Source organism: Littorina saxatilis, linkage group LG5 (assembly GCF_037325665.1).
Source record: "Littorina saxatilis isolate snail1 linkage group LG5, US_GU_Lsax_2.0, whole genome shotgun sequence".
NCBI classification, from domain to species: domain Eukaryota; kingdom Metazoa; phylum Mollusca; class Gastropoda; order Littorinimorpha; family Littorinidae; genus Littorina; species Littorina saxatilis.
Window position 1 is genome coordinate 41,624,848 of NC_090249.1, and position 22,537 is coordinate 41,647,384.

At 42.0% G+C, this 22,537-nt stretch overlaps 1 protein-coding gene across 2 annotated transcripts in view; it reads left to right on the top strand.

Moving 5' to 3' along the window:
• Window positions 1-15: 15 nt before the first annotated feature.
• The window catches only part of LOC138967155 (acyl-protein thioesterase 1-like), a 36,017-nt gene continuing 13,495 nt past the window's right edge, over window positions 16-22,537 (top strand). Inside the window, exons 1-3 of one of the 2 annotated variants that reach the window (XM_070339659.1) lie at window positions 16-104; window positions 191-285; window positions 16,180-16,211. In XM_070339659.1, coding sequence (XP_070195760.1) covers window positions 56-104; window positions 191-285; window positions 16,180-16,211 — 176 coding nt within the window. In that variant the 5' untranslated portion in view covers window positions 16-55. Of the gene's footprint in view, window positions 286-16,179; window positions 16,212-22,537 lie in introns of both variants that reach the window. The other variant, XM_070339658.1, reaches the window with a different exon arrangement.

Below are 22,537 nucleotides of genomic sequence, written 5' to 3' on the forward strand. Positions count from 1 at the left end.
TGCTGCTGTCTGCTACAAGTCTCGCAAGATCACGCGTGTTGAGTAGCAGTTTCTGATGTCTCTGCGTCAGAAGACGAGTCAACACTTTCATCGGCTATTTTCATGTATGGATTTCCTCTGACTTGGTCCGATTTTGCAACACGTACTCGTTTCAGTGCCTTTCTTCAATTTTTGCTGGCTGTCATTGCAGGCCTGGTAGCCGCTAGACGTTATATGGGCGCCAGTTCATCCCAAGACATGAACCCTCCTGCAGTTGTTCAGCCTTTGAAGGAACACACAGCCAGTGTAAGTGCCACAGACTACTGATCATTGATAATAGTGATGATGCAAATAACTAGTATTATACGGTTGTATAATTCCTGTTCCAACTGACACAGAATTTGTCAGAGTAGCTTGAATGCAGCAGTTAACGACGTTTTCCGTGTGTGTCAGTTACTCTGTAATTTTGTAGAATTGATTATTTGGTTATTGCTACCAAACCTACTACTGTACTAGTACTACTTCAGAGTACAGAACTGCTGTACCAGTTTCTAATGTTGTATAGAAGAAATTACACATGTTCTGCTTTTACTTTTAGTTTTACCTTTATTTGCTAGTAGTAGTAGTGGTACACTTCTATGACGTGTATAACTCGATCAAAATAAGATTTACATAAGATTTAAGAGCATGTTACACTGCCAGCTTACTTTATTTAATGATAATTTTAATTCACATCCTTTCTATTCAACTGCTGTGTTAATTAAGAAATAGTAGACCAACATCATGATGGATTAATTTGACATTGTAATTACTAAAAAAACAATATGACAGACTAGCGTACAAGCTTAGACTTTAGAGATTGTTCTTAAAATAGTGTGTACATAATAAGAAATTATGCATGTGCGGTTGTACCATGGCAACATACATGCAGTATATATACAATAACAGGTTTAACTGCATGTGTCTCTGGTCACCAAGCTGACCCATCTTTCTTACCTGCCCTTATTTGTTTAACTCACGTGACACTGACCGAAGTGCAAACAATGTCAGATTTTATCACTATTTACCTGGTGACACTGACAGTGAGTGTGAAAATAGAATTGATACATGTAAGAACAACTTTAATACTACATTTTGTGGCAAATGAGATCTTTCACACACACACACAGTGACACACACACACACACACACACACACACACACACACACACACACACACACACACACAGGGAAACACACCCTCTGGTGCAGTACATCATCAGGCTCTTTAAAGAACGCTCCACTGTTGAGTGTATGTACCAACTACCATGTGTGGTGTATGTGAATGACTTACTAGTGATAGGTTATACCATATCACTATCAGTTATCCTGGCTCAGCATTATATGTATAATTATATTGTATTAAGTGAACTTTCAAGAAGGTGTGTATCTGATTAACTAGTGCAAGTGCAAATAGTAGTCCTAGGCAGGGTTTAGCCTGGGAGAAAAGGGCAATGGGACATTTGTCCCCCTCAACCAAATTCCGATGGGATATATGATATAATGGAAGGCAAGAAGCACAATTTTAAGTGGCCTGTACGCGTTTTGACCAAAGATGCAACATGGTGCCATCTGAGAATTAAGCGCTATATCGTGTTATCTCTGTGTGTGTGTGTATGCGTAATCCGATGTAAAGTGTACATTTGGTGGTGCAGTGGCACATTATCTCAATGCGCCCTTTGACGCACTGAAGGGAATTGTGATGACTCTGAGACATTTTCAGATTTAATGCGCCAATGGCGCAGGGCACACTAGTAGTTAGTACTAGTAAATGAAACCCTGCCTAGGTAGCAATAGAACAATACACACAGAACCACATCAGCACACATAAAACCAGTATCCCTGACAAAAAGAACCAATAGTTCTGTACTTCACTTTACTATTAGCTGTTAGTGCTGTCAGTAACTGAAGCCAAGGGGCTTTTACTTTCTGCCTATCTCTGCCAGAGCTCTGCAGTTACATTGTATCTTGACTGCAATGGTTTCCCAGTTGTTTTTAAATACTGATAGACTTTAGAATTTAAAGTACAGCAGGGCCAGTTTTCTGTTTTGGTACACATGTACTCTTGCAGTGAATGGTTTTACTTTGTGAAATAAATTCTGCATGTACACACAAACACACATATATATATATACACATTCACACACACACACACCCACACACACACACACACACACACACACACACACACACACACATGTACAAACACACAAAGTAGTATGTGCAATGATAGTTTTAATCAATCAATTTTTAGGATGGGAACATTGTACTCAGCAGTTGTTGTTGCTGGTTTAAAAAAAATATGATATACAGTATATTTATTTATAATATATATGACAGCAGAGAGTGTTATTTATCTTTTTCAGTTTGTTTGTTTGTTTGGTTAAGGACTAGTTTTCTTGTTGCATTAATTCAATAAATGTACTTCTATCAAGCATGTGGCAATATATTATAAATAAATAAAAGTGTCATGGGCTAGATTGAGAGGCCACAAGAAAAGAATACAACTCAGTTGTACAGTACTCAGGAAAGTTGAGATAAAAAAAGTCTGGAATAAGTTGGTTGAAAATACATGTAACATTAAACAGGAAGCTGTGAACTTAATAGAGATAAATCCATAGATTTCATTTTTTTTCCTTTTGATTTGATTTTTATTTAGTTCATAAATGTCATTATGTTTGTTTGTGCATTGTATGTAATATTGGTTCATCTGTTTCTTCAATATCATTGTATGTGTATGTTAGGGTTTGTCTGTGTGCTTGTTCTTGTTGTTTTCCTCTTCTTGTTATCTTTAATTATCATGTGTAGCTTGTTGAGGAGTTCTGTGTTAAATGCTTGCTTCACAGTAATACAATTTAAGTGAGCTTATGCTAATATTAACAGCAAGCATGATGAATTTGACCAACCAAAACAAGCGATGTATACCATCATAGCAAACCTTGTTTTCCTGCAAGGGAATTACCTCTTTTGTAGTTTGTTTCCAGTCATTTTTGTTCCTGTAGACACACCCTTTTCAAGACATACACACCCATTCACTTACACACTTACACCCATGTATCTGTCACTCGTGTCAGATCAGGCTTAATGTACACACTCAGTTACACACACACACACACACACACACACACACACACACACACACACACACACAGCAGTTCAATCACATGACTTGCAGTCTGTATTGATTTTGTAATAATCTGATATACCCGTAATCTCCTACAATCTGCTAATTAATATCATGCAGCTGCTTTATAAATAGAGGGATAGGACTTGGGTAGGGGAGAGAGACAAAAAGGGTTTGGTCATGCTTCATTGTGTGAGTGTGAGCATGTTGGGGTATAATACAGTGTGTGTGTTTATATATATTGGTATTGGTATTGATGAGTCATTGATTGTTCTAACTTCTAGGCCTTCCCGCAGTGGGGCACTGCGGTTAAGAAATTAAAGGCCCCTCCTGTTTTTGGAACCGCAGGAGCTTTCTAGTTTGCTGTTAGGTAGATTTTTGGTTCCTCTTTCCTGTCATGCTCTCTTTTTCTTCATGAATTTTTTTCTGCCTTCTTGCTCATTCACCTGTATTTTTTCCAAAAATCTCTTTTCTTGCCGCTTGTCTCGCGATTCATGTATAGTTTAATCTGTTAGTGTTCTGATGTAAGTCCAGCAGTAGATAGGTTAAGCCTATTTTAACATACTGGAAACTGGTAATCTTCCAGTAGGTATTAATTTAGTTTTACTAAAGCCTGCTGGGACACAAGTAATAGGTTAGTGCATTTGTAAACAGGAATCGCTTGACAAGTGGCCCCCTTCATCCCCCCCCCTTCCTCGTCCTGATATGGCTCTGCGTAGTCGGCTGGACGTTAAGCAAAAAATAAACAAATAAACAAACTTCTAGGCCTGTCAGGTCCAGCCAGTTTAATGTCTACTCTGTTTGCAGTTTGTGTGAACAATATATATATATATATATATAACACTTAACAGTTCCCACTCACATTATTATTAGTGTCATTATTATTCTTATTATTGAATGGAGAACTTGTCAGTTGGTGAGTAAACAACTGACCGAAAGCTCCGTTTCCAGTGATGTAAAGAGTGTGTGGGTGTGTAATCATTATTTATGTAATCAGAGTGTGCTTTAGCATAGCGGCTAGACCCCGCTTGGGTTGGGTCATTAAGTTAACCCCGATTGATTTTGTGCCATGTTGTCGCGTGCATGCACGTTTGCATGTTTAGTTTTTCACATAAAAACTTTGGCCACACCACACAGCACTCACAGAACACCGATGTAACTAAATGAAAATATTTAATAGTTCCCAGTTGGGTGAAATATGGGGGTGACGATGGATGGAACAATGAAAGTGTTAACACGAATACATGAGGATGAACATAATGAACATGAGAAAGTACACAACAGTCAAAATAACGACAACAAACGACATACGAGACAATCAGGATAGTCAAACACAAAGCACGTACGTCATAAAGGCCCTCCTCATTCCATAAATGATATCTATCGTAAGAAAGTACTTATCTACACGTTCGACGAATTCAGGGGGGGGGGGGGTGCGCCCTCGGGTCGACACCTGCGTCTCTGTCGCGGGGGTGAGAGAATCAGCCCAGTTAAGAGCTGTCACACGGCACACACTCTGCAGCGACGGCGCCGGTTCGATGTTGCTGCCCAACAGCAGCGTGGTTGCGCCGCTGTGACGTTACAAGATAGCTGCTCAAAACAGCGTAATGAAGCCTCGGAGAAGATCCAGAGGGGCTGCTCACACAGCAGCGTGGGGGTGACGATGCGAGAGTCCAAACTGGCTGCTCACGCAGCAGCGTGGTGGTGCCTCCTCCATGCTGTGAAGCTAGGGTTCGCACCTTCCCGTCCGGTCTGTCTTCGACAGTAAACACTGAAAGCCTAGAAGGCCAAAGTCAATATTCTCCCCAAAAATATAAGACACGTGACTTCCTCCCCCAATAGACATCATTATTAGGGATGAGGAGGAAGCACAATGACTAAACTTTGGTTTCCTTCTACGATATAATTTACCATTATAATGATTTCCTTTTAAACCCTATGATGAACACTATTTACAACAACACAAAGACGAGACAAAACAGTACAACTGGTAACTAATGTAGGTTCCCTGTCCCCTGCCACCGGCCGCTAATTCACCTTCAGCAAAAACTGACAAAAGTCTATCCAATTAGACCAAGAAATTTGACTTACCTCACACAGGCTAATGAAAAACATCGCGCACTTTACGCAACCGACTTTAACAAAGTCCACAGTAGACGTACATTACTACTGAAAATAACTTCGAACTCAAACGACAATTCACACACGAATTTCGAAGCCGTTCGAACAAACATCTGGTCTCGGCCGAGACAGAAAAAAGAATGCCTATGAATTTCTCAGTCAGCAACCAGGTAAACGGTGAACCCTACAAATAGCGCGCAGCTTACCGTGAACGTCCCGTGCAATGCGTGCAAAGCGTGCAAGGCGCGAATCACTGAGCTAAGCCCAGCTACCGGTCTTCCCACCTTGACGCAGGTACCTGTCAGCAACGCCCGACCAAGGAACCTTATAACTACATACAACTGTCCGCGACAATGCCCCCCAAGTTAAGCATAGACATCTGTCTACACGGCAAAAGATCCCTATTCAACGCATGCCCGACTGAGGTAGTCGGCTCCCACGTTGCGACTACCGGGAATCACCCGCACATGACAAAACAAGCAAACAAAAAGATATGCATTATTTCTGTAGCATGCACGTCAAAAATGTACAAAAACTGTGTTTCTTAGCCACCGAATGTGTAGATTTTAACAGTTATGCCTGTGTTCTTGAAGACTTCCTTGATTATCTCAAGGACGACGCTCCAGTTCAGCTCGTCCAATCCACATCCGATCTGCGGCATGGCCAGGGAAGCGACATTGTTCTGCTTGCAGTGGTCCCTCATAGCTTCCATGGAGGACCGCAGCGTTTTGTAGGAGGGTTTGTGAAAGTAGCGTTTCTTGGTGATCATGTAGTAAACGTAGGAAGCACCTACCTGTAGTACAGCTACCTCTCCCACCTTCTTGTTTTGTGCTCTAAGTTGATCAACTTTTCCAAACGACTGCTTGAAGTGAACGGCAATGCCTTTTCCCATCTCAAGATCTTCACTGACGCAGTGGGCCATAGCATCATCAGGTTCACAGCTGAAAAGGTCGCCTCTGATCTCTGTTAGCTCAAACCCCACAACAGGTTGACCCTGTCGCCCTTGTCTGTCTCTGTACAACCTGAGAAGATTGGCGTGGTACAGCTTCTCACGTCCGTAGATCCGAATCCTGTAGTCTGACTCGCCATTCTTCTCCAGAACGTCGAACGGTCCCTGCCAACACAACTGCAGTTTGTTCTTCTTCTGCGGCAGCAGCAACAAAACCTTGTCTCCAGGCTGGAACTGTCTTCGAACTGTCTTCCGGTTGAACACCTTCGCGTGTTTCTGTGCAGCAGCTGACAAATTCTGACGCGCCAGTTTGCAGGTTTCCTCAATCCGGTTCCTCAAGTCAACCACATACTCAGAAGTCGTGCGAACTTGCTCATCAGCTTGCTCTTCCGTCCATAGGTTGCAAAGAACAGACATGGGTCCTCGCACTGTCCTGCCGTATAGAAGCTCAAAGGGAGAGAATCCCAGACTCTCCTGTGGAACTTCACGATAAGCGAAGAGGAGTGCAGGAATGTAGCGATCCCACTGCTTCGGTTTCTCTTGAGCAAGCTTGCGTAGCATGGTCTTGAGTGTTCCGTTGTACCGTTCCACCAATCCGTTTCCTTGCGCATGGTACGGAGTAGTCGCTAAACCCTTGATGGCCAGCAAACGCTCCACTTCTTTCATCACCTCGGACATGAACTGGGTACCACGGTCTGTCAAAATCTCTGAGGGAATTCCTACTCGAGTCCAGACGGCCCACATCGCTTCTGCAACCTTCACAGCCTCAATCGACTTCAATGGAATGGCTTCCGGGTACCGAGTAGCGTAGTCCACAAACACCAAAATGTACCTGTTACCAGACTCAGAAGCAGGGATGATGGGACCCACCAGATCGATCGCCACACGCTCGAACGGCGTATCGATGAGAGGCATCTTACCTAACGGTACCTTCTGTGGCTTATGAGAAACCTTTTGACACTGATCGCAAGACAACACAAAGCGACGTATGTCTGCGCACATACCTGGCCAAAAGAACTGCTGCCAAACTCGATCACGTGTCCTCTGAACACCCATGTGACCTCCCATAGGCGGTTCATGGGCCAACTTGATAACACCTAACCTCAACTGCTGGGGAACAACAACCTGAGTATAGACGCTACCACCACCGCGATACTCACGGTACAGAATCTTCTTCTTCCAAACAAACCCAACTTCACCAGAGTGACCAGACGTTCTGACGTCCCGGCGATCTGCCGCCTCACTACAACTCTTCAAAGTCGAATCATTCCGCTGAAGGTCATGCAACTGCTCAGGGGTGACTGTTTCTAGCCCTGGAGCAGCAACATGTAACAAAGTCGACTTCTTCCCTTCAGCGGCAGCCTGAGCACGAGTGACAACTGACACAACCTTGGACACAGCGTACACTGGAAGAACAATCGAGTCACCCAGCCGGGCGTGATTACCTACAATGAAATCAGCAACAGGTGTATCCATGACGATAGCCTCAACCTCACCAGTGTAGAAAGGACAATCAACCTGAACCTTAATCACTGGATAGCGCCTCTTGATGTCTTTCTCAGCCATAGAAACCTCAAGATCCTGTCCTGTGAACTGAGACCTGGAAACCAATGAGCTCTTCACGACACAAACCTGAGATCCAGTATCACGCAACCCCTCCACTGCAACACCATCTACCACAACCAGGCATCTCGGGTCGTAGTCTTGCTGGCTACAGGGAGTACACAAAGTAGGTACACTGACGGGCGGTAAAGACTTCTCAGGACCACTATTCACCGCTCCCGTCGACTTGCTCTTCTTGGGGCAATCTCTAGCCAAATGTTTGGGGGACTCACAGATGAAACACTTCCTACCGGATGTACCAACTGAGTTATCTCCACTTTTCTGCTTTTCACCAACGCCAGCCTTTCCACCCTGATCACGATCATGCTGAAAAAACTTCTTACTGTCACGGTGTGCTTCAAAATGAATCTCAGCGGACTTAACTGCTTCGGCTAACGTCTGAGGTTTTTTCTCCTTAACGTACGCGGCCATGTCCGCGCTCAGGGTCTGCAAGAACTGTTCCAGCAAAACCAACTGTTTCAGTTCTGTGATCTCGGAAAGCTCATGCCACTTAGTCAAATTCTCTTCAATGCGAGCACCGAACTGTCTGAACGTTTCATGTTCTTTTCTCTTGCAGGTTCTGAGACGACGGCGGTAGGTTTCGGCTGTGAGCTGATAGCGGCCTAACAACGCGACCTTCAAACCGTCATAGTCGTCTGCGCTATCATCATCCAGAGTGTTGTACACTTCTACAGCCCTACCCGACAACCTAGTCGAGACCCTAGTTGCCCACGTATTTCTCTTCCACTTGTACAAGGTAGCGACTCTCTCAAACCTTTTCAACCAAGTAGCTATGTTTTCTTTGCTCTCATCAAACATCGGTATGGAAGGCCGAAAACCACGAAGGTCACTAGACTCTTCTTCGCCTGAGGAATCTCCCTCATTATCAGCTCCATCCCTACCTCCTCTCTTCACCCTCTTACTTTCCGACTCTCTCTGCAGGAGTTGCATGCGAAGGTCATGCTCTTCTCCTTCCTGCTTTTGCTTACGGTCATGGTCCTCTCTCTCTTGCCTTTGTTTTTCTTCAAACATCTGAGTACGTTCATATGCGGCTTTCTCATCAGTCTCTCGCTGAGCTTGAACATACTTAACTCTCTCATCAGTCTCTCGACGCGCTACTTCTAGCTTGTCCTGATAAGCTTTCCTTTCTAGTTCAAGTTTCTCCTTCTCTAGCTCTAGTCTAGCCTGTTCCGCATCTTCACGGGTCATTCGCTCGGCAATAAACTCAGGAATACTGGCAGATTTAACACCTAGCTCCTCAGCAAGTGAACGCCACCTAGCAATCCTATCCGAACTACTTTCCGTCCTAGACGCCATGATAGCACTATCATCAAGAACACGACCAGAACGAAGTTCCATAAACAAGAACAAACTAGCAAACGGTTAGCCAAAACATGAAAAATCAAAACAAGGCACAGCTGACTGGTAACAAGGACAGGAAACCCACAAGGCCTGATGCTAACCCTCGGGCCCCTCCAACCACCCACAGTTACCAGACAACAACAAAAGCTAATTAACTACAGTACATCAGTGTCCAGTGTATGGGAAGTGTGGCCAACGACAAAAATGAAGTGAATTCCTTGAATTCAAAGAGGATTTATCCTGGCAAGCTCGCCATTGTCGCGTGCATGCACGTTTGCATGTTTAGTTTTTCACACAAAAACTTTGGCCACACCACACAGCACTCACAGAACACCGATGTAACTAAATGAAAATATTTAATAGTTCCCAGTTGGGTGAAATATGGGGGTGACGATGGATGGAACAATGAAAGTGTTAACACGAATACATGAGGATGAACATAATGAACATGAGAAAGTACACAACAGTCAAAATAACGACAACAAACGACATACGAGACAATCAGGATAGTCAAACACAAAGCACGTACGTCATAAAGGCCCTCCTCATTCCATAAATGATATCTATCGTAAGAAAGTACTTATCTACACGTTCGACGAATTCAGGGGGGGGGGGGTGCGCCCTCGGGTCGACACCTGCGTCTCTGTCGCGGGGGTGAGAGAATCAGCCCAGTTAAGAGCTGTCACACGGCACACACTCTGCAGCGACGGCGCCGGTTCGATGTTGCTGCCCAACAGCAGCGTGGTTGCGCCGCTGTGACGTTACAAGATAGCTGCTCAAAACAGCGTAATGAAGCCTCGGAGAAGATCCAGAGGGGCTGCTCACACAGCAGCGTGGGGGTGACGATGCGAGAGTCCAAACTGGCTGCTCACGCAGCAGCGTGGTGGTGCCTCCTCCATGCTGTGAAGCTAGGGTTCGCACCTTCCCGTCCGGTCTGTCTTCGACAGTAAACACTGAAAGCCTAGAAGGCCAAAGTCAATATTCTCCCCAAAAATATAAGACACGTGACTTCCTCCCCCAATAGACATCATTATTAGGGATGAGGAGGAAGCACAATGACTAAACTTTGGTTTCCTTCTACGATATAATTTACCATTATAATGATTTCCTTTTAAACCCTATGATGAACACTATTTACAACAACACAAAGACGAGACAAAACAGTACAACTGGTAACTAATGTAGGTTCCCTGTCCCCTGCCACCGGCCGCTAATTCACCTTCAGCAAAAACTGACAAAAGTCTATCCAATTAGACCAAGAAATTTGACTTACCTCACACAGGCTAATGAAAAACATCGCGCACTTTACGCAACCGACTTTAACAAAGTCCACAGTAGACGTACATTACTACTGAAAATAACTTCGAACTCAAACGACAATTCACACACGAATTTCGAAGCCGTTCGAACAAACATCTGGTCTCGGCCGAGACAGAAAAAAGAATGCCTATGAATTTCTCAGTCAGCAACCAGGTAAACGGTGAACCCTACAAATAGCGCGCAGCTTACCGTGAACGTCCCGTGCAATGCGTGCAAAGCGTGCAAGGCGCGAATCACTGAGCTAAGCCCAGCTACCGGTCTTCCCACCTTGACGCAGGTACCTGTCAGCAACGCCCGACCAAGGAACCTTATAACTACATACAACTGTCCGCGACAAATGTACTGATGTAGGCTTGGTTGCAGTGGTTAACGGCACAATCTGTCATTCTGTGGTTCTTAATCTTAGGTACTGTGTTACATCACTATAGACATAAAGGGAGTACAATCAGAATCTGTGATGACACTGGACTTTTCTAATGAAAATGTGTATTCGTCTATGTTTCAACATGCAGCAAGATTTGCGCCCAAAATTGTTTTGTTTTGTCAAAAATGGTGCAAAAAGATGCATAGTTTTTGTAATATGTACTAAAACATTAGAAATTTGCACAGTTCTGATTACATTGTAGAATGTTTCTTCCAGACTGAGGATTTAAAATGTGTTCTAGTCTTTGCATAAAAAAATCTTGGTATACAATACATACCTTGCAAAGTTGATCTAAAATATGAATACATGTAAAAACAGCCTCCTAACTTCTTAGTTTTTAAAGTTTAAGATGTAGACTAATGAGAACAGAATTAATGTTTAGTTAATTATTTTTATAAATTATGAAATAATTATGTTCACTGGGATTATATTCTTGAACAACATAATTATATAAAGGGCATTAAATATAAGTAAGCCTATTTTATGGTGAGGGCTTCATGACATTTAGCAATAAGATAATTAGAGATTTGTAGGGAATGGGAAGTTGAGAATGTCTGATGGTCATGATAGACGCATTCACGAATGTGATAGTGGGTTAATGCACTGTCTGCACTTTTCATGCACTACTCGATACATGGATGTGTCGATTTTAGAGGGGATGTATGTGTGTGGATTTTAGAACCTGCAAAATGTCAAACAATTTCCTACCCCTGACATGAGACAGCTCCCTGCCATGTCAAGTTATGTAAGCAGTATAAACAAGGGAACTAATTAGGTTTTGTAGATAAATCTGTTTCACTTTTCATCTTCCCACGACTTGTATGAGAGAGAATGTGTGTGTGTTAACTAGTATGCTGTCAGCATGTTTGAGTAAAAAATACACACTTTGTAAGTCAACTTTCCCTCACTGTCTAAGGCCAACATGTAGTCATGCAAATTTATTTAAATTATTTCAAACTTATTCAAATCAATTAATCAAAATCACTGGGAAACACTGGTAGGTGGATGTAGGGGTTACATGTTGAGTCTCAGTGATTATTAAAAATAATGGTCGAAGTTAGCAGATCATGAAAAATGCAAGCTTCAGCGAGCTTTTTCATGACCGCGAACTAGCTGAGACCATTATTTTTAATAATCACTGAGACGAGGTATGTAACCTCTTTAAGTTTATTCCTCCTTTCTTCAGTTATTCAAAGAGAAGAGGAGTTTTTGTGCGAAAGTTTGATCGAATCATATTCACTCAACCAGTCTACCTGCGCAGGCGATTGAATAATGCGCGGTTGTATAGCTCAGGGAAAATCATTCAATTCTGTCAACACTTCTTGTCAGTTTCCCTGTTTTGGACTAAAATCAAGTACTAATTAAAGTTATGTTGTTATTCTGCTGTGGCGGTAAAGGCGGATAGTGTGTGTTCTGTTCATGTTTTGGTATCGCTTAGGAAATGTTCTTTCTTCGAATGGGACTAGCAGACGAACTTTTGCACCTGTGTTCCAACGTTTAAAACTGTATGAAGTTCAGTTTTCTGGGGCAAAATAATGTATGAAACCGCTGTATGTTCTTTAAATTGATGAGATGTGTGCACTTGGTTGCATGTGATCTGTTTATAAAATGAAATATTGTCGAAAACTAACCGTGGGATTACAGTCTTTTGTCCAAGCAACTCGGTTCAGAACATTTGGAAGGGGAACTACTCTTATCGCTAGACAGAGTACGAGAGTTACTTGCCTTGGAAGTTTGCGTGCACTCATAAGAGATCTAAAGCGAGTTTCTCTGCACTGATCGTTAGATTTGGGTTTAGAAAACAACCAAACTCATGGATTTTATTTGGAGATTAATGTGTTTAAGACTGTAGTTGCTAGTTTAAATGCAGTATGTTTGTATTATTTGGTCTAGAGATGTATATATTTCGTACATTAGAGCGTTCGGAACTTTTTAATCGCTAAAGTACCCCCGCGGGTTAGGGGGAAGAATTTACCCGATGCTCCCCAGCATGTCGTAAGAGGCGACTAACGGATTCTGTTTCTCTTTTTACCCTTAAGTGTTTCTTGTATAGAATATTGTCAATTTTTGTAAAGATTTTAGTCAAGCAGTATGTAAGAAATGTTAAGTCCTTTGTACTGGAAACTTGCATTCTCCCAGTAAGGTAATACATTGTACTACGTTGCAAGCCCCTGGAGCAAATTTTTGATTAGTGCTTTTGTGAACAAGAAACAATTGACAAGTGGCTCTATCCCATCTCCCCCCTTTCCCCATCGCGATATAACCTTTGTGGTTGAAAACGACGTTAAACACCAAATAAAGAAAGAAAGAAGCGCTAAAGTAGTTCCCTCAAAGTCTAGCTCATCAACCTGTAAGTGATTTTGGTTGTTGGGTAAGTTACCGAAAAATAACTAGCCCTACACGTTTACAGAGAGAAAGAAGCAGAGGGGGGAATAAGCATGTGTACGTGCAGAGTGAATCGCCCAAACAATGAAACTGCTTACATTGTACTTTGTACTAGGCTGACCGATGCCGACAAGTAATTAGCACAAGTAAATTCAAAATGCAGTGATGAGGGCAGGCTGTAGCAGATTAGAGTGAGAGCTGTAGCAGATTAGAGTGAGAGTAATGACAGTTCCTTCCAATCAGCTGAAATGGAATTACATACATGTATTTAAAAAATTTAGGCTGCTGATTTTGACTTTTTAATAGAGTATACCTACTTATTATATGATCAGATACGACGGGCGCTGTGGCGTGGTGGTATGGCGTCGGCCTCCTAATTGGGAGGTCGTGAGTTCGAATCCCGGTCGCTGCCGCCTGGTGGGTTAAGAGTGGAGATTTTTCCGATCTCCCGGGTCAACTTATGTGCAGACCTGCTAGTGACTTAACCCCCTTCGTGTGTAAACGCAAGCACAAGACCAAGTGCGCACGGAAAAGATCCTGTAATCCATGTCGGAGTTCGGTGGGTTATGGAAACACAAAAATACCCAGCATGCCTACTCAACGAAAGCAGAGTGAAGCTGACTATGCTCTCAGAGTATAGTTTGGGGAATCCATGCAAATAGGCAAACGAGCTCACACGTAACCAGAAAATTCTGGAACGCTGAAGAAGGAGAAGAAGAAGAAGAAGATCAGATATGAATTAAGTTTGCACAGAAGAGACTCGTTTTTCTTCATAGTTGTTTTTCAGAATAAACAATGAAATGGGAAAGGAAATTGATGTTATGATGCCTAGACTGTTCCTGTGTGACCAAGAACTATCCTCTCTGAATCCTGAACCTCTACCCTTACCCCTGCTCTTACATTACACAAATCTCTTTACCATTACCTCTGCCCTTACATTACACAAATATTTTTTTTACCATTACCCTTACCTCTGCCCTTACATTACACCAATCTCTTTACCATTACCTCTGCCCTTACATTACACCAATCTCTTTACCATTACCCTTACCCCTGCCCTTACATTACACAAATCTCTTTACCATTACCCTTACCTCTGCCCTTACATTACACAAATCTCTTTACCATTACCCTTACCTCTGCCCTTACATTACACCAATCTCTTTACCATTACCCTTACCCCTGCCCTTACATTACACAAATCTCTTTACCATTACCTCTGCCCTTACATTACACCAATATCTTTACCATTACCCTTACCCCTGCCCTTACATTACACAAATCTCTTTACCATTACCTCTGCCCTTACATTACACTAATCTCTTTACCATTACCCTTACCCCTGCCCTTACATTACACCAATATCTTTACCATTACCCTTACCCCTGCCCTTACATTACACAAATCTCTTAACCATTACCCTTACCCCTCCCGTTACATTACACCAATCTCTTTACCATTACCCTTACCCCTCCCCTTACATTACACAAATCTCTTTACCATTACCCTTACCTCTGCCCTCACATTACACCAATCTCTTTACCATTACCCTTACCCCTCCCCTTACATTACACCAATCTCTTTACCATTACCCTTACCCCTGCCCTTACTTTACACCATCTCTTTACCATCACCCAGGGTTGTCTAGGGTCTGCCTGGGACACATACATGCCAATGCATACATTTGTTCAACGTTTGATTAATTCAATCAGCACAATAGTATCAGCATTCTTTTGCATAATGTTGTGGCAGTTTCTCCTTCCTCCTGTATGTGTGTGTGAGCGTGTGCCTGTAGATGCCAGTTAGTCCTAGGCTGTTCAGTCTTTGTCCACACCGCCATCCCTGCCCCCACCGACTCCTCACCCCAAGCCGCTTGACAGTGGTGATTTGGTGTGTGTCTACTGTCTAGTCAGTACATTTCCTTTTGAAAAGGAACCTTCACATTCAAAATGAGTGCATCAGCTTTGGACTGATTTGTTTTCATTGTGTACATGTATACTATGCATCTGACACACTACACTACTTTACAGTTTCTTTTGTTGCTCTCAAGCATGAGTGAAACCCTGCTTATATTTTAATGTTCTGCAGTTTTGAACAATTTGGCACACATAAAACAAAAGGCCTGATTCTTTTGCAGTTTGTTGGCGTGCAATTTAGTACAACTGCAAGAATAATACAGTACATGTACTTTGATTGCTAATAATGTTTCAAAACCTGAAGTTCCTCCCCCCCCCCCCCCAAAAAAAAACAACAACGAACAACCCCAGTTATGTCAGTTTGTGCTACTGCTAACTCGTGCTTGCACATGAATTTTCAAGATAACTTCACACTGCGTGTGCACGACCCATGTCATGTTGTTAAGATCTATGCAAGCTAGTTGCCTGAGGATAAATGTATTATTATAGAGGAGCAATAAGGGGGAACTTTGGGCAATATTCTTTCACAGGTGATGTTCTACTGCGCACTAAGAACAGCGAGTGTATCAGCAGTGCTGTGTGAATTTTATTGTATTTTTAGTTTGAGGTTCTCACTCTCAGCTATTTTGATGAGAGGTTCAGTTATGTTTGGTTTTGTTTGCCATTTCCCTTTTGTAATTAAGTTAATCTTCTAATTTGTCAAATGATCAGTCATGACAATGTGTTTTCTTCTTAATGTGTTTTATCCCCCCCTTCCCTTTAACTGTAATCTGATATTTTGTTTGACATAATTTAATAAAACTTTCTTTGGCTCTACGGATTTGATTAGAACAACTCTCTCAGATATTTCTAATTCTAGTGGTGATGGTACCCTATAGTAGATGAAACAGTACGTTTTTCTTTTTAAAAAAAAGTGCTATATTTATTTTGATCTTGTGCTTTTTCTTTTTTGTTGCAGTTCATTTTCCTTCATGGGCTAGGAGACACAGGGTAAGTGAATATTTTTCAAAATTTCACTTTGAAAATACATGTTTGACATGACACCTTCCCCCTGCCCCCTTTCCCCTCACAGAAAGTCGCTTGTTCATTTCAAATTCAATGCTTGTTATTCTCTCAGGTGCCAGGAGACTGGTTCCGAATAACTCCCACTTCCTCTATTTACACATGTCATATGCATTTAGAGTGCTTACTTCCCTTTGTTTATCAGACCTCACAGAAATAAATGCTTATGTTGATAAACTGGGCTTCTCACCAGTGATGGCGCTAATATTTTTTCAAACTGGTACACAAACTTTTATGATGAAAACTATCCAGAAAAAAAGGTAGGCTGGTCATTGGAACCAGTAAGAGTCCAACTCAGAGTACTGGTTTTGTTGTTTTACCAGCGAAAACAACGGTAGGTCTAAAAATCAATCGGTAGGTTATACCGGCAGCCAATTATTTTCCGGTATTTTTTCATTTCTACTGGTAAAATACCGGTAATTACCGGTTAACGCCAATACTGCTTCTCACCATTCCAAAACGTGTTATAAGTGCAACTGGACACTGAGAAATGTTGGTACCAGTTTATATAAGGTTCAGGATCATGGGTCATCTGACTGTTCTCATTCACCATTATGTTGTGCTAGCTCCCAATTGTAGCAATGCTGAGCACTGATCTCCCACATCGAAAGGCACATGCACAGTTAGATAAGTGCCAGCAGAATTCAGCTTAGCTGTGGTTGCAAGGGGGTCTCTGTATTAACCTTGGTGCAATCAGCATAAATGCAGTTCTGGTATAGTTTGGGGGATGGGAGAAATAATCAATTCAACACGTTAGTGAAGCATTTCTTGCATATTTATCTTTTTCTGCCTACCACACTTGATAAGATAAGCACTTATCACTGGAATCTTTTTTCTTCTTTTTACATTTAGTCAAGTTTTGACTAAATGTTTTAACATAGAGGGGAGAATCGAGACGAGGGTCGTGGTGTATGTGTGTGTGTGTGTGTCTGTCTGTGTGTGTGTGTGTAGAGCGATTCAGAGTAAACTACTGGACCGATCTTTATGAAATTTTTCATGAGAGTTCCTGGGTATGATATCCCCAGACATTTTTTTTAAATTTTTTCGATAAATGTCTTTGATGACGTCATATCCGGCATTTTGTAAAAGTTGAGGCGGCACTGTCACACCCTCATTTTTCAATCAAATTGATTGAAATTTTGGCAAAGCAATCTTCGACGAAGGCTGGACTTTGGTATTGCATTTCAGCTTGGAGGCTTAAAAGTTAATTGATGACTTTGGTCATTAAAAATCTGAAAATTGTAATTAAAATTACTTTTTTATAAAACGATCCAAAATTACGTTTATCGTATTCTTCATCATTTTCTGATTCCAAAAACATATAAATATGTTATATTCGGATTAAAAACAAGCTCTGAAAATTAAAAATAGAAAAATTATGATTAAAATTAAATTTCCGAAATCGATTTAAAAACAATTTCATCTTATTCCTTGTCCGTTCTTGATTCCAAAAACATATAGATATGATATGTTTGGATTAAAAACACGTTCAGAGAGTTAAAAAGAATAGAGATATAGAAAAGCGTGCTATCTTCCTCAGCGCAACTGCTACCGCGCTTTTCTGGATTGTTAATTTCACTGCCTTTGTCACGAGCGGTGGACAGACGATGCTATGAGTGTACGGTCTTGCGGAAAAAATGCAATGCGTTCAGTTTCATTATGTGAGTTCGACTGAATGTTGTATTTTCGCCTTACGCGACTTGTTTCTTTTTAACATTGCGAATGCATGTCACTTAATTTGAGTCAAAAGTGGTGCAAATATGTCCATGCTTGAAAGTCAGTAGGTGCGGTTAAGCACTGGCTTTTGTGTAAATGTTGTTATACATTCATTTTATATAGCTTCCACGTAGACTGGTTGTGCAATAAATTGATTGTCTTTTGAGTCCCACAGCTTGGTAGGACATGTCCGAGATAGGTAGAAGCAATAATCGCTCAGTCATCCTTTGGCTGTACTATGGCATTTATAAAGCCAAAAATAGTAGTTTAAGCCATGAACCCACTGGACGTCATAGTCATCAGAATATGACATATGGAATATTTGTTACACCGACAATTAATTGCATGGATGGTAAAACAAAATACAGGAACAGGAATCAGTAACACGTCTTTCTAAGCTTTTGCAGCCCCAGTCGATTTCTCATGTGTGTCAGAGAGCAGAAGCTGAAAGGGAGACTGAGCTGTAACAGGAGCTCACATCCACATCGGACATCGGACATACACAGATATTTTTTTCAAGTGTCCTATACATTTTTCATGCAAGAGGACATAATTATGTCCTACATGTATTGTTTTTGTCACTAAGTAGTCATTGTCCGATTATGCTTTCATTTGATCCGGACATTGTCAGTACTTTCCAATTAACAGTAGTTTGATTTGCTATTTTATCGATGTTTCGCCAAGCAGACGAAACTTGGGGAGACTTTGTGTGCTTTTTATAGAAAAGAGCTTCCAAGGGTCGCAACTCTGAATGTTCCAAGCCAGTTGACAGTTGCCTCCCTTCGAGGTTTTTTTTCTCCAAAAAGCAACATAACTAAAAAAAATGTCCTGTTGATTTATTTTTGTTCAGGACAAATGTCCTATCACTTTTGAATTGTCCAGGACATTTGTCCTATGCCACCTCTCATGGATGTGAGCCCCTGCTGTGAGGGATAAGAGCACTAAGACTTAGATTGAACATCTTGAATTTAAATATGAGCCAAAACAGAAAAACAAGACTCAGTCATTGACACTTTCTAAGCTTTTGCAGCCTCAGTTGATTTCTCGTGGGTGTCGGAGAGCAGAAGCTGAAAGGGAGACTGAGCTGTGAGAGATAAGAGTACTAAGACTTTAAGTTTAGAGTTGACACCTTGAATTTAAAGATTAGTCAAAAGAGAAAAACAAGACTCGACTCATTGACACCTTCAAAGCTTTGCAGCCTAAACCACTTAGCCTGAGCCAGTGTACTTAGTGTCTTGAGGGCAGCCACCTGAAGAGGATTGAATGAGCTGTGAGAGAGAAGAATACAAAAGTTTGTATTTAAAGGTGTGAGAGATAAGCACAATGAAAGGGATCAATGAAAGCACAATAAAGGCGGTCCTTAAATTGAGCCGGAAATCGACTTCGCAAAGTCTTTTTTTACCAAAAACTCAGTGCCTAAGCTTCGTGCGGTCAGCTTCGCGAAGTATACTTCGCGTAGTCGACTTCGCCCAGTTAAGGACATGAGGCTTAAAAGGAATCTGACAGGGAGATTACCCCCTGCGGGTTAGGGGGAAGAATTTACCCGATGCTCCCCAGCATGTCGTAAGAGGCGACTAACGGATTCTGTTTCTCCTTTTACCCTTGTTAAGTGTTTCTTGTATAGAATATAGTCAATGTTTGTAAAGATTTTAGTCAAGCAGTATGTAAGAAATGTTAAGTCCTTTGTACTGGAAACTTGCATTCTCCCAGTACGGTCATATATTGTACTACGTTGCAAGCCCCTGGAGCAATTTTTTGATTAGTGCATTTGTGAACAAGAAACAATTAACAAGTGGCTCTATCCCATCTCCCCCCTTTCCCCGTCGCGATATAACCTTCGTGGTTGAAAACGACGTTAAACACCAAATAAAGAAAGAAAGAAAGAAAGACAGGGAGACTGAGTTGTGAGAGATAAGAGTTCTTCATTACTACTAGAAATAGGATTTAGAGTGAACACCTTGAATTTAAAGGTGGCCAAAAGAGAAACACATGATTCCATTGACTCCTTCGAGGCTGGGCAGCCTAAAGCACTAAGCCTCAGCCAGTTTAGTGTGTCTGAGAAGAGCGGCCACTGAAAGAGGGAGCTGGCATGTGAGAGTGAAGAGTACTAAGACTTTTAACAGATTTAGAAGCTAAGCTAGTGCCACAAGTAGGCGGCACTCAGGTGGTCTCCACTCAGGTGGTCTCCGCAGTGTGACACTGACAGTGTGCTTCCGATGAGAGCGACACCATCACACCATAGGGTGATAGTGTGGTATTTAAGCAGAAGGGGTCTAGTTCAATACAAAATGGGTGCATTTCATGGAGGTTGACTCCTTGGTGGCATTTTTCATTGTACTGTGAAAAGCCCCAGGTGCATTGCATGATTCCTGATCTCATTGCAAGACGGGTGACGACAGAGCCAATGAAGGATAATATGAACTTGTAAGATCATACACTCACAGGTGTATGTACCATAATAAAGTGTGTGGCATCTGAGCATAAGCAGTCCTTATAGCCTTACTGCCAGTGTAGCTGTGATGCTGCTGGCAACGATAATAATTGTTTGCTAGTATAACCATCACAGCATGACTTTTGCATTGCTTGCTCAGCAACAGATATTCCCACCGCAGCCTGCCAATCCTAATTCAGATTTTACAACAGTCTCCCACGCAATTCTTTTCTACAGTGGTACATGTACCTGCAGTGCCAGGCCTCTTTGATAAGAAGCACCTCACATGAGAGGACACCTTCTGTTGTTCCTTTGTTAACTTGACCAAAGTTGTCATCTTTGCAGGTACGTACCACTGTCATATGAAGTGTGCCCTGAGATTTTTGCCCTACCATGAAAAACACCTCCACCCTGGAAAACGCCTCCACAAAGTGCACTCACTTCATATTGAATTAGACCCTGTCTGTAAGAACAGAGTAGAGCCTGTTCTGATAGGCTATTGATTGTGTTCTTCCCTCAGTGTCGGCTTCCTGAGGTTGGTGTGTGCCTGTGAAATAGGGCCCTTTACAGTTTTAGGCCCACCGCAAATCACCTGGCAGTCAAGTCACTTTGATGGGATTAGTGCCAGGGGGATTCATTGGAAAGATTGGGGGGGGGGGGGGGGGGGGGGGGGGCTACATTGCAGTTTGTGCATGGGAGTGGGTGTCGAGGGAGGAATTTGTTATGAGTAAGTAGGTTGTGAGTGTATGAAAAGTATTCATGACTATTCATTGACATCAGCAAGTACAGTATTGATCTTTATTCTGGCATATTCGTGAGGGCACATGGATGTGTGTATGTGTTTGTGAGTCATGTACCTGTGTATGTGTGTGTGTGTGTGTGTGTGTGTGTGTGTGTGTGTGTGTGTGTGTGTGTGTCCTGTGATTTGACCAGAATCAGTGCTTTAGAGCCAGGGACTAATTTGAGTTAACTGACAGCACACTGATGGCTAATCTTCATACAGACCAGAGCAAAGTGGACCCTCCTTTGATGTCAAATTCTCAGATGTTACCTCTTACTCTCGGTTATATAGAAGAGGTCACTGACCTTACCATATGAAGCTATTTGATAGCCAGCAGGTGGCTCTCTTGGGAAATCAGGGTGGTTCCTTTTCACTTTCTCCAGTTACTGATAGATAATCAAAACCAACAGAGTGATTCCCCAGACACACATACACATGGACATGCATACACATGCACACTCACCTACTCACTTACTCGCACACACACACACACACACACACACACACACACACACACATACACACATTTTTAAAACCTTGTAATATCTGAGAAAGTCATAACTTAAAACAGGACTGGACAGTAATGTCTTACACTGAAGGTAAATACACAGATGTTATGAACGATAATCTGAGAAAGTAGTTCCCTTAAATGGAGGAAGTTTTTAATTTGGGCAGGGGGGGGGGGGGGGGGGGGGGATAGTAGAGTAAGCTACTGTGCATTTGTCATCCTTCATTCTTGTGTTTACATCCAAATACGTATTTTCTATTTGTAGAATAAAAGCACGGCTTAAAAAGAAAACAAGAATGAAACCCTCCCATTACTGCTTCTCATTGCTCAATGTATTTGAACACATACGTCTGTCAGCCTGAGTCAGTTTTACATACAGATCAACAAAAGCCTGGCTAAGAGGCTGTCAAATAAACGAGAGTTGAGCTTAAGGATCAGCCATCCTTATCGCATGAACATGTGAGTCATGCCATGTAAACAACCACTGATCCATCCAGTCTTTTGCATGTAATAAGAACCCAGTTGGACACATCAACAAAAAAAACACAGCCAGGCTGCCTTCTGTGCATATTTTGTGAATTTTTAGCTGAATTTATTTACTGATTGACAGAGGTGTCAGTTATAAAATATTCCAACATTCCACAGAAGGCAGCCAGGCTGTTGAATTTTGTTATCTGTCCAAGTGGATGATGCTCTCATTCCGTGTTAAAGCCTGGAGGGATTGATGATGATTGACAAAACGGTGTTCATGGGAAGGAAGGTTTTTTTTATGCACGCGCACACACACACATGCACACATACATACACATACACGCATA